This window comes from Capricornis sumatraensis, chromosome 15, assembly GCF_032405125.1.
Source record: "Capricornis sumatraensis isolate serow.1 chromosome 15, serow.2, whole genome shotgun sequence".
Lineage (NCBI taxonomy): Eukaryota > Metazoa > Chordata > Mammalia > Artiodactyla > Bovidae > Capricornis > Capricornis sumatraensis.
Window position 1 is genome coordinate 56,322,412 of NC_091083.1, and position 12,974 is coordinate 56,335,385.

The 12,974-nt window shown below is 50.5% G+C and overlaps 1 protein-coding gene across 2 annotated transcripts in view; it reads right to left on the minus strand.

Annotated features, from left to right (window-relative positions):
* The window catches only part of SIRPA (signal regulatory protein alpha), a 43,873-nt gene that overhangs the window by 11,143 nt on the left and 19,756 nt on the right, over positions 1-12,974 (minus strand). The window contains exons 3-7 of one of the 2 annotated variants that reach the window (XM_068987800.1): positions 12,198-12,554; positions 6,289-6,609; positions 5,394-5,723; positions 3,506-3,619; positions 507-531 (exon numbers count right to left, since the gene is read on the minus strand). In XM_068987800.1, the coding sequence (XP_068843901.1) occupies positions 507-531; positions 3,506-3,619; positions 5,394-5,723; positions 6,289-6,609; positions 12,198-12,554 (1,147 nt within the window). The remainder of the gene's footprint in view (positions 1-506; positions 532-3,505; positions 3,620-5,393; positions 5,724-6,288; positions 6,610-12,197; positions 12,555-12,974) is intronic. The other variant, XM_068987801.1, reaches the window with a different exon arrangement.

Here is a 12,974-nt window from a genome sequence, read left to right on the forward strand (position 1 = left end):
TAGGGACTCAGCAAAAATCACTGCAAATGTTAAATCAACCCACTAACGTACCTTTCATGATGTAATGTCATTGGTTTAGCCTCTGACCAAGGCACAGTTTTCAGGAGGCACGGGCACATCTGTCATACCCACCTACCCTGGCACTGCCCAGGCTACCTGTATCAAAGCCCTCCATAAATACTTAATGAACAAAGGAAAGAGTACAGTATACAATTAGACTTGAGGATGGCTTGTGCAGGAGTTTCTGCCACAGTCCAAACAGGATTTGATAAGGGTCTCACTGTTTGTGGGCAGCGGGCAGGAAACCAGTGCCTCTGTGTACTAGAATCCCCTCATTCGAGGCAGTAATTAAAGACAGATCTGGTGAGAGGAGCTTACAAAGGAAAGAAACAGGAAGGCTGACTGGCACAGGAGTGAGGGTCAGTGGGTGTGGATTCTGCTCGGCAGTTTTGGGGGGCAAACAACCAAATAACTGCAAAAGCACTCCAGCCCAGTGGCGTACTTACCTTGTAGAAGAAGTGGAGCCCTTGGCTGAAAGAGAAAAGAAAAAAAAAGCCAGTTATTCAACTTAGAAACACACTTTTCTTTTATAATTACTTTTCAGAGGGTGCAGAGGCTTGCCCCCAGGGATGTTGGGAGGAATTGTTGAAATCATATCCTCCAAACCACAGGAAACCCCATGCCCACCCCAGTGGGGTGGGTGGTCCATTGTCTTTCAGCAGGAAGAGCTGGGCCTGCCAGCTTTCCCACTTCTGGGAATTGCCAAAGGTCAGATCCCAAAGCAACCTTCAGCCTGAGAGGGCCAGCTGTCCTACCTCTGGCTGAGCCTCACTTCCATCCATCACTCACATTACCTGAAACCCTACAGCAAGACTGGGTGCCCATCAGGGCCCTTCACTGCTGGAGAACAGGTTCTGGCAGAACTGCTAATTGGGGGAGCAAGTTCACATTCCACTTCTGCCACCCACTCACATGCTGCGTGACCCTGGGTGGGTCATTTTCCCTCTCCGAGGTTAGATCTCAGTGCTCTAAGTCATATGGTGGGCTGGACATTCATTTTCATCTTACCACCTCTGCAAAAAGGATCATGGGAGGAAAGAAAGGGTCTGTCTGGCTCAGAGGTTTTGAGCCTGTGATGTGGGGCATCCCACAGAGAAGCCACTGGGGTTCGCCACCATTTGACTCTGATTTTGCTGTAAAATTGTAATTAAAAAGCAACATGCACAGGCAAGTGTGCTCTGTATCACATATTAGCAGGCTGGAGGCTGCCACACTGCAAGAATTCTCACTGCCAGATGAACGCTTGGTGCCTGGGCAGGTATTGGATTTTTAGGTGAGTGGTATCCATTAGATGCACAGCTCAGCATCTAACATTTGAATGGAGGCTGATGGGCTGCCAAGTGCTGGGACACGAGTCGTCTCAGGGAGTCCAATGATGGGACACTGATCATCTCCATTCCACACTAAGGACACTGGATGACTCCCTACGGTCACACAACAGGTAAGTGATAGAGCTGAAATTAGGATATTTCACTGTGAGTATGAGGTAGAGGATGGTAGACAACTCCGGGGATTGACAAGGGAGAGGGGGTGTCTCATTAGGGCAGAGGCAATGTGCAGTGTGATCTCAAACATGGTCCCTGGAGACCCACCGTCACGTGAATCCTGGCACCAGCACTCACCAACTGTGAGACCTGATCAAGTTCTGTAACTTTCCCGTGCCTCAGTTTCTCATCTATAAAGTGGAGTTAGGTCTGTGGTGACTTCAGTGCCTGGCACGTCAAAAGACCTGACTGAGGGCCAGCTGTCACTGTCACTAAAGTCCACATGTGACACCTGGACTCTGCACATAAGCAGACCCACCATTCAGGGCTGGGTGGCCTTCACCAGTGTCTGCAGCTCTCCAACCCCCATTTCTTCTCCAGAACCCTGGATGGCTGATGCCCAAGCCCACGGAAATGAGCTCCTATGTGCTAGAGCCTAACATGGTGCCCAGGGATAAAGCTCCAAAGGAGGCTGGGGCTTTATGAACAGGCGCTATGAATGCTCCATCCAAGGGCTGGCTTGTCTCCCAACATGGGCAAGAGACCCTGTTTCCCCATCCAAGGAGGAGTCCTGCCTGTGTGGTGGCTCGAGGAATGTTAGGGAAACCACCCTGCAGATCACCTGGAAGAACCCTTTGTAGATTCTAGAGATGCCAGCCCTCTCAGATGGGAGTTTGAGGTTCAGGCAGTGTCTCAGGGCTGAGTGCTCCAGGCAGTCCAGCGGGGAGGGAAACTTGGGGGCCAGAGAAGAGGGGGTGCAAGAGGGGTGTATGGCTGAGGCACAAAAAGCCCGTCAAGCTCTGCCTGGAGGTCCGGGTGCAGAAATGCAGCTCGGGACGGCATTTGGCACTCTGCCGGCTGCGGCACGTGGTGCTGGGTCACAAACAGCATTTTTAAGAGAATATAGTACAAAATATGACAAAAAGGAAAATATCAGATTTCCAATTTTATAGATGGGGTGTGTGTGCATTGGGTTGAGAACATGAAATGTATTTCTATCACTTGTAGCCAAAAAGGTTTCAGAAACACTGGCTTAAAATAGTCTTCAAGAGTGGGAAAGAGGACATGCATTTTTTTAGGTCTGACAGTGTGTCAGCGCTGTTGTTGCACATGAGCTTATTTGTTTCATAACTATCTTCCGAGGCAGGCACTGCCACGTCCATTTTACAGGTGAGGAAACTGAGGCTTATGGAGGCCAAACTGATTGTTTAGAGCATAAAACAAGGATCTGGAACTCTGGTTCATCTGACTCCAAAGTCAAGAGGCCCAGCGACAGAAACAACTACACAGACACACACATACACACACATGCACGCATGAGTGCAAACAGGTCACAATGTCCTGGATTTAAACTTATACCCTCCTGCTGCAGTCAAAGGCCACACACCTTGCCACTATGAGGGGAGCTTTCCAGGGAGGTGGTTCATGCTTCCGGTCTCATGTACAATACTCATTACAGGAGCCAACATCAAGAACTTGCTATTGTGCCGGGCATCTTGCTACTGCTGTACCCACAGTTACTCATTTAATTCTCCCAACAGCCTGGGAGGTAGGTGGTGGTGTTCTCCCCACTCCCTTCCAGCCTCCTGCCAGCGGGCTGGGCATGTAATCTGGACAGGTAAGGGGAAAGCAGAAGTCTGCCAGGGGCTCCTGGGAAGTACCGTTTCCTCCTTGAGACCCTTTTGCCACCCTGGCATCTCCCCGATTCCCACATCAGCAGTGGTTCTGTGAGACTGCGAGGCCTGGAGCAGTGATGCTGCAGGGTAGGGGGCCCACCCAGATTTCAGCCTATGGAGGGGCTGCACAGCCAAGGCAATGGTACCCCTGGACTTCTTGTTGCTGGGAGTAACTGGACGTCCTTATGATTTAAACTACCTGTAGCCCAAAGCAGAGACCCCTCCCTGTCTGGGATGGACAGCCCAGGGGTAAACTCTCAGGGAGGAACCAGGGGACCCACCCACCTTTCTTCTGTCTGATTCGGAGGAGGTAGAGGGCTGCGATCAGCAGGGCCACCAGCAAGGCACACACCACGCCCACCACGATGAAGATGCCGTTCCAGTTGTTGCCATTCTGGCCTAGGACCACACACAATAGAGGCTTCATGTAGGAAAATTTAAAACAAAGAAAAGGAAAAGCCACTTCCCCTTTTCATCACGAGGCAGGCATCATTAACTGAGAACATCTGGCTCAGATGTTTCGGCCCTGTGGGCATGTCCATGGATCTGCACACACTTCCCCTTGTGGGTTACCCACAGGCAGCGCAAAATCTGTGCCGAGGTGCCAGGAGGGAAACATTGCTGTCAGCCTTGGAGGAACCCCGGCTGCAGGGTGTGGGTGGAATTGCCCTCCTGAGGAATAGACATACGTTCCTCCTCACCTGAGTGAGCCATGGAGCGGCCACCTGGGGACACAGGTCTGCCTGGATCTCTTAATGGCAGCTGGGGCATCACACACCACAGAGGGAAGGGTTGTGAGGAGGGTGATCTGCCACTGGACATGCAGAGCCCCGAGGCAGTGCGCTGGTCCATGCCTGGGCCTAGGCCCAGGAGGGCTGAGCTCAGGACACTTGACATGGAGACAGTGCAGGGGCTGGCACCAGGCACAGGGAGGGGATCCCACAGGAGGACAGTGTGCAGTCAGGAGCAGGGCTCTGAGCCACAGAAATGCAGGTTCAAATCAGTGCCCTCACTGAGCGACCTTGAGCAGGTCATTTAAATCCCCTCATGCACTGACTTCCTCTTACATTATTGAGGCCAATAGTCATCTCTACTTCATTGAATAGCTCTGAGGAACACCTCACTAATCAACCAACCACTCACTCTTTCATCCTTTCTAAAAGTATTTCTTGGGTGTCAACTACCTACCCAGTCCTGAAGCCACAATGCTGAGACAGCCATGGTCCCAGCAGCTGAGACTCAAAGCTGAGAGGTCACCAGGGTCACCTCATTCAACACTGCCAGGGGCAGGTGGAGCAGCCTAGAGACAGGCACCGACTTGTTCAAGCTCCCCAGTGAGACGGACAGCCAGAGTGGATCCACACATCCTGTCTCCCAGGGCAGGGCTCATGGCGGCATCAAAGGGCAACTTGACAGACCCCAAGGCTTCTTTAGAGCTGTCCCTTTCAGGATGCACGAAGGAGGGAAACGGCCTCTATTCTAATCCATTCAAAGGGTTTGCTGTGTACAAGGGTACAGGTGATGGAACATTCCACAGTGGCACCAAAATGCCAACCAGGCACTGTCATTCTGAAGAAAGGGAGATACGCCGACAACCAGTTGGACAGGGGCTGAGACAATGACACCCTGACACCTTTCATTCTCCCAGGATGGTGGCAGCATCGCCATCATCTAGGCACTTGGGCCTAGCAACATTCCCTGGGAATCGTCCCATAGAAATAGCTGGGCATGTAACAGAATGTGTACAAGGGCAGTTAGTGCAGCACTGATCACACTTGAGATAAGCCGCAGACAGCCTGAAGCCCCCAACCCAATTCCAGTGGGGCAGCCAGGGAGAGCAGGCTCAGTTCACAAAGAGCAAGGTGGAGGAGGTAGGCGGGCAGGGAATGGTGAACACAGAAACTGTTAGAAGAAAGCAAGAGAGTACACCATGAGCAGGACAATCCCTCTCCTTCCCTGCTTTCTTTCTTTCAAGGGTATTTATGTCAAAAGATCTAAAAAGAATATGCCACACTGTTACCAGTGGTCACTCTTGGAGGTGGGAATTCACTTTAAAGTTCTGTTTTATATCTATTGACTTCTACATTGTTCTATAAAAAGTATGAATGACTACCTTTAATATGAAAAAAAAAAAAAAGATTAACAGCTGGGTCAGTTGCAGTGGTGACCTCACCAGGGGTTTGACCTGTGTCCTGGTCCTTCTGGGGAGCAGAGACCTCCAGGGTATGGTTTTTGGAGACCGCCGGCTGCCCGTCATGCTCCACCTGGCAGGTGAGCACCACAGCCTCCCTGTGGGCAGAGGAGTTCACCAGGAGCCAGCTCGTCTGGTTAAAGGTCCCGTCCTTGTTCTCTACGAGGATTGAGGCCGCTTCTGTTCGGGACATGTTTCCGTTCTCCAGCCAGGTCAGCTGTAGAGGCTGGGGGTAGAACTTGTTCACCTGGCAGGTGACGTTCACCTGGTTCCCAGCTGAGGGGTGTCCAGTAATCTCCAGGGTGGGTGGAACTGAAATGCACAGGAAGAAGTTCTGACCTTATGGAACAGACATGTCATAGGGGAGGAGATGGATAACCACTCAGCACAGCCCGGGAGTCACCCAGAGCCAGGCATGCAGTAGGTGCTCAAGCACTGAGGCTGTCTCTGCATATGAATGAAATCACTAAGCACAGTGCAGGGCACAGAGCAGGTGCTCAAATGCTGGGCTCCTATTAGGTGAACCATGTGTGCAATCTATAAGTACAGCCCTAGTATGCAGGTGAAATATAATAACTGCCACAAAATAAATGAAATCACTGAACACATAGGGACCTGACTTACAGTAGGTGCTCAGTAGTTGAAGAAGCTATTGGTAAACTATTAGCACAGTGCTTGGCACATGACAGGCATCCACCTGGCAGCTGCCATGAAAACAGTAATAAGTGACCAGCTCATCTAGGAGCCTGGTGACTGGGCAGGATTGTCAGGAAGTAGATTCCAGGCAATTCAAGGCCTGAAACAAAAATCAGGGGGGAGGAGCAGGTTGGGGCCTTGGGGGCAGGTATGGGCTTGGGATGGCATGAGGGGCATCTACCTCGGATGGTCTCAGACAAGTTGGCAGTCCCACGGAGAGGAGGGCCCCCCCGCAGGGTGACGTGGGCCACCTCGCAGATGACCTGGGAGTGAACATCTCCCGCGGCCAGCAGCACTTTAGCTGTGCTGGTGATGCTGTAGGAAACGTTGTCGTCCTCTGGGTCCACGCTGATCTGGGAGGCTGAGAGCTCATTGCCATTTTTGAACCATTTCAGGGAGATGTTTCTGGGGGAGAAGCCGTGGGATGTGCAGGTGAAGCTCACTGTCTGCTCAGGTGTAGCCCTCACTGTAGGGCCGGATACCATGGGCGGAGAGGGCTTGGCTACGAAAGGAACATTTATAAACACTGAAAACCATTGTGATTATCATCACTAATGAAAATATATAACATAGTTAGGAACTATCACATATATTATTATTTTAATTCTTCAAACAGCTCTGGGAGGGCACTGCCATCATCCTCATCTTAAAGGAGACACACGGGTTCCCCGGGGTGACTGAGTCAGGGGTATGGCATTCCAGGTCTGAGTGCAAAGTCCACCTGCTTTCCTCTGCAAGGTGATTTCCCACCAGTCTGGGCACAGGAACAAAAAGCGCTGATTGGTCTCAGACATTCTTCCTATTTGCTATTCCTAGCTGGGCTCTCCTGGAAAACTTAAGTTCAGAGAAAGCATTTATAGAAGTGAATGCAAGGGAAGCAAGGGCACAGCGGGATCACACGGAAGCTTAACCAGGCTGGCCATCCAACAAGAGGTGTGACCGTGGCACTTCCTAGCTCCTCATCTACGAAGTGGGACAGCAGGCATTATTCCTCCTGGGGCTCCAGTGAGAGTTCAACAGTCAGTGGAAGCATTTTTGCCATGAGTAAAACACAATATGCTTCACCAAACCAAATAAACACAGATTTCTCTTTAACCCAGACTGTACGTATATCCAGAGCTGCCCCTTCAGGTACCTATGAATTTACTCCATAGTTTTCACTCTTTCCACAACTATTCCAGTAAGACTAATGTGTACCAATCCTTAAATCTGAAAGAAAGGGAGCAAACAGATACTTTTCTGAATCTGGGTTCTTCTCCTAGATCAGGTTTGGGTTGAAACAAAGATTGCTGAGTGCTGAGAAACCAACGGTGGTTAATTTCTTAATTGTTATTAAATCAGAAGACACACAGAAACAGGCTTATGAAGCAGCAGAAGCACTTTTTGTGTCCTGAAAATATACACAAATCAGCAAGTCAAAAGTGAGGGCAGTTTCTCTCTTTAGAAAGGTCCTGTGGGGCGTCTCCAAATTGTCCATTACTACCTAACACCTTCTGTAAAAGTTGGCAGATAGCAACTATATAAATATCTACATTTGTAAGTATTTAACTTGCTTCCTGAAACTCATCAAACATTTTGAGAACATGGTAAAGAGGTGTTACTTGAGTAAGTCAAGTCATAAAATCATCAGCATCCTGAATGTAAAGGGAGCAATGCTGTGATTAGTTACCACTTATCAAGAGTTTCTTGGGAGCCTGACACTGGGCTGATCCCTCTAGGAACCTCAGCTCTTTAATCCCTCCACCAACTCTGAGAGGGAGGGCTGAGTGTGGCCCCATTTACAGGATGAGGCCCAGGAAGATGCATTATGGTATGAGGCCAAGAACACCCAGAGAGTAAGTATCAGACTTCATCTCACTGCACGTGGGACTGATTGATTTTAGCGTCTCTGATCTTTACTCTTAAGCCTCAGTGACTCTAGACAAAGCGGATAAAGCACCACCTGGTAAGATGAGTGAGGGGTGTATATGAAACAGAGAGCCTGGCATATAGTAGGTGCTTAAACAATAATACCCAAGATTGTTATCATATCTGGTCATTCCTAGGCCTGATCAGGTCATACCTAGGTCATTCCTAGGTATTTATTCTCTAGGCAGTAAGAAGGCAAAACAAAAGTGTTGTGGAAAAAACAAGTCTCAGACCTTGTTCCCTGCAGCTGCCATGAAAGACTCACATGAATAAAGGAGTAGAAAACCACCAAGCTAGGACCCTCTCCCTCTTTTCAAAACTACCCCCTCAGGAAAAAAGCTGGGGAAACTGGCTTTCAAAACACACAAGGGATCACAGGTGTTTTCCTACAGATCAGCTTTTTTCAGAGCTGGAAGCATTTTGAAAGGACAGAGGGCAGATTTCGTCAGTGTCACTGTGGTTATTGAGGCAGGAGGGCTCTGGGCTGAGCATGGAGTGTTGTTGGGGATTCCAGCACCTGTTTAGACACACACATGTTTAAAGATGGGAAGGTTTCCCCAGCGATGAAGCTCAGGTCTGAACAGGTGGTCTGAGTGGGCAGGAAGCCCCTCTCAGCCTAGGTGAGTTCCGTTGGAACTGAGGGGTGTCCCTGCCAACCCACTTAGGCTGACTTTCTTGGGCCTCCTAAGAGCTGTCACCATCACAGGCTACTCTGAACACCCAAAAGATCTGTTCTTACAACCCAGGCACCAAGTGGAACCTACCTTCTTCAGCAAAAAACTACAGCTCTCCCTCTGTGATCTCAGAGAACACGTAGCTCAGGACTCCTCTGCCCTGGCTAGGCACCAGCATCCTCTGCAGGAGCTAAGACACTCAGCTGCCCAGGCCACATCTGTGCACTTACACTAGAATTTCTAGGGTGGACCCAGAGTCCTTGGAGCTTGTCACCACCTCCCAGGTGATTCCAATGAGCAGTTGAGGTTGAAAGTCTCCTAGTTCCACTCCAACCCATTACATTTAGTCCTGGAGGGAAAAACTCTTTCAAGGTCCTTTGGCTCTGGGACATCAGAGCTCACGTTGGTGGAACCTGTCCCACATGCTTGGCTTTGCTCTAAGCTCTTGACGTGTGCCCTCATTCAGTCCCTGCAGCTACTCTGTGAGGCTGGGGCTGTCACCAGGGGACAAGGACACTGAGCCCCAAGGTGGGGAGGGACTCATCAGAGGTCGCAGAGCCAGAACAGGGCAGAACTGGGGTGGGGGGCCCAGGCAGGGGGCTCGACCACTGTGCACTGAGCTCAGGAACACCCTAACCCACCCTATCCAGGGCTTCCTAGACCCTCTCCAGTCATCACAGATCCTTGATCCCACCATTTCACAGATGCGTAAACTGAGGAGCAGGGGGAACTGAGATGTGCCCAAGACCACAGAGCCTGAGAGGCCAGCACCATTCATTCCCGAGGGGCTGTCCTGTCGCCAGGCCATTATACTCCTGGAACACCCTGCAAAGGCTGTGAGATGATCTTCTTTCCATAGGTGAGGAAACGGGAGCCCAGCACAGGGAATTGGGTCTCAGCCTGGAAGTAACACGTTTAGTTAGGAGTCCCTATTCTGTGCTGGTGATTTGGACAGAGCTCCTCGAATCCTTCCAACTCTCCTGAAAGACATGACGACCACCATCGTGCAGATGAGGAAACTGAGGTGGAGAGAAATGAAGGGTCTGTCTCCTCTCACCCCTGACTGTGTCCTGGAATATCCTGTCAAGTCCAAGCTTTCAGGCCCATCAGCAGAGCAAGTGCCCACCTTCAGGAGCCCCCACCCTGACCACCACCCCACCTTTTCCCTCAGATTCTTGAATTCAAGTGACTACAGGGAGGAGGAGCCTCTCAGGGCCCAGCCCTGGGGACCCTGGAACAACAAGGGAAGACATGGGCTCCTGACACCTGAGTCTAGAACAGGAACTCTTGCTTACACAGGGCCCCACCATCCTCTAGAGAACATCTCCCCCTCCTCATCCTCAGTCCACAGAACCAGGAATGGGCGTGTCCAGTGCTGCTGGGTCTCAGTGGCCCCTCTGGACTCTGACCACACCACCCTTCCCAGATCTGTTCCACAGGGGCCTGGTGAAGGGTCGACATCACATCAACGGGCAGAAATGACTCCTGATGCTTTTAAGTGTTTTTCAGGAAAATCATGACATATTGTAGTATCTGTCTGAATTGGTTATAAAGGTAGTCCTGCCTCTCACACAGGACTCTCTTTTTATACTTCATACTGAAGAATAGAACAATACAGCATTTTAAGAGGACAAGGCTGGAATTTTCTCCCCACTTTGACAAGCACGGTGAGGTATGCAGAGAACAGGGCTGTGAGTCAGACTGCTTTGGGTTCAATCTTGGCTCTCCTACTTGCTCACCAGCCATGTCCCCTCCTTGAGCCTCGGTGTCCTCATCTATAAAAGGACAACAGATGAACCCCTCCCTCAGACACTGGTTATAAGGAGTATAAGCCATGAGGAAGATTCCACATCTGACAGGCTGCTCCCCGCCCCTCCCTCTGTTCTCACCCAGGGAATCATCTGGGCAGGCGGCCTGGGGAAGAGGCAGAGCAGCCTCCTGGGAGGCAGCAGATCTGAGTGGTGGTGGTGGGCCACTTACTGGCTGTGATTTGCGGGCAAGGAACCCATCATCTGGGAAATTAAGTAGTATCTGCAAAATCAGGAAAAAGCCACCTTCCTTTTCTATGTCCAGGGGTTGTAGGGAGATTCAATTATTACCACATCTAAGAGAGAAATCTGGGGCAATTTCTACCCAAATTTAAATCCATATACTGCCTGAACTAGCAATGCCACTTACAGTGGGCGTCTCCCACCAGAGTAGAGTGATGTATAGGTAAGGTTATCCACTGTAGTTCTGTTTTAATGGCCTAAGTTTGGGAACAACTTGTTTATTTGTTAACAAAGACTGGTAGATGCTGTCTCCATATGCCAAGTGCTTTGCAGCTGTTGAAATACTGGGCAGCTCCAGGTGATGATGTGGAATGAGGGATTTACGGTTAAAACAAAAGTAGGAAGAGGTTCCCAATCGCCTTGGGTCTCAGGGCCTGCATGTAAGGGGCATTATGAACCTTTGGGAAACCTATGAAAAGGGTCCCTGTTCAATGGTTCAAATTAAGGGGCTTTTATTTTGCTCCCTCCTTATACCAGGCTCTTCCATGAAACCAGTTTCAATGTTGCTGCAGGAAGGGGACTGGCCTGGAATCAGACTGGGTTCTGGAAGGATCCCCTCACTGACCATGTGACTGTGGTCTGGGTCCCTGTCACCTCTTGGCCTCAGGCCCCTATGTGTACATGGGGGGTCGGAGGATGGTGTCTAAAGGTCCTTCCTGTGCTGACAGTCCAGGATTCAGGAATTAGAAAGAGGATCCTGGACCTCTGGCAGAAAACCCTAAATGAGTACCTTTGCTACCTCAATGGGGCTGCCCCTAAGTCAGCCACATGAGGACATTTTTCTGAGATGACCCAGCTCTGCTGGGAGCTTTCAGTGAAGGGTTTTCTCAACAGATCCCCAGGAAACACCCAACCTCTGGGCATCTCCTTCAAGCAGGGCCATCAGAGTAAACACTGGATGTCTGCCCTAAAAATTTCTCCTCAGTGTGTAGTTTCTGAAGAAGGTATAAACACATCTCCCCTCCCCGCCCTGGAAGGCTTTCTCCTCTTTGGGAGGAAGCGGACATAAGCTTCACATAAGAGGAGCCCTTGCCTGCTTTGCTCACTGCTGCCTCCCCAGCATCCAGGGCAGGGCCTGGCACACAGGAGGTGCTCAGTAAGTGCTGAGCAGATGGAACACTCAGCCACATTGAAGGGAGTACTCTGTGGAGGCAGGTGGTAGGATCTGACCTGCGACAGGGAAAGTCACTCAGACTTTCAGTTCCCTCATCCCTGGAACCAAAGAGCTGGATGGGATGAGCTGGACGAGGAGTAATTAGCATGACCCCCACAGACCTCAACTTCCCTGACCTGTAGAAGGGCGTGAAATCAGAACATGTCCAGACCATGGGAAAGCACACAGTGCTGCATCTGACTGCCTTTTTTTTCTTTCTTTTTTTTTGCTCACAGAGTGAAGGGCATTCCTGTTGACACGTTATCACATACCAGCAGACAAAGGAGACCCAAGCCATACTCACCGCTCACAGTGAGATGAGTGCCTGAACCAGACTTAAACTCCACGTCGCCCTGTTCTCCTTTCTGGAACTTCACACAGTGGTAGACACCAGTGTCTGCTGGGGTGATGTTACTGATGCGGATGGAAAAGTCCATATTGTATCTCTTTGTGGTATCTGCAACACTTGTTACTCGGGGGGAGACACCTCCTTTTTGACTGTAGATTAACTCCCGACCTGGCCCAGTTCCCCTGAACCACTTGATGGGCCCCACGGGGCTCAGGGAGGTCACGGTGCAGTGCAGAGTGGCCGTCTCTCCTGCTGCAACCGACACTGACCTCTCAGGCTGAATCACCTGCAGCTCCCCCTCACCTGCCGCTCCTGGAGGAAGACACAGAGCAGTTATGTATTCATCCTCATGTGATCCTGTAGGTTTTCTCAAGTGTTTATCAACGACAGCTTACAGTGACTGTGCATACCATGAGCTGGCCTTGAACTCAGTCCACTGCACATGTATCACATGTGACCCTCACAACGAACCTGTAACTTGAGACCCTATTACAAAGGAGGAAACTGAAGCACAGAGAGGCTGAAAATGTGGCAGACAGTAAGTCTGAGTACCTGAGCCATCGATGGAAGTCATGTCTGAACTGGGCTCTGAGTTCAAGTCTGAATTTACCAGGAGTAAAGAAAGGGGCACAAGTGTTCCTGAGAGAAGGACCTGCCTGGGCAAAGGTTCAGAAGTGGGTGGCAGCACGGTGTGTGTGAGGGGCTCTATTCTGTTTCAGGTCTGGCTCAGCA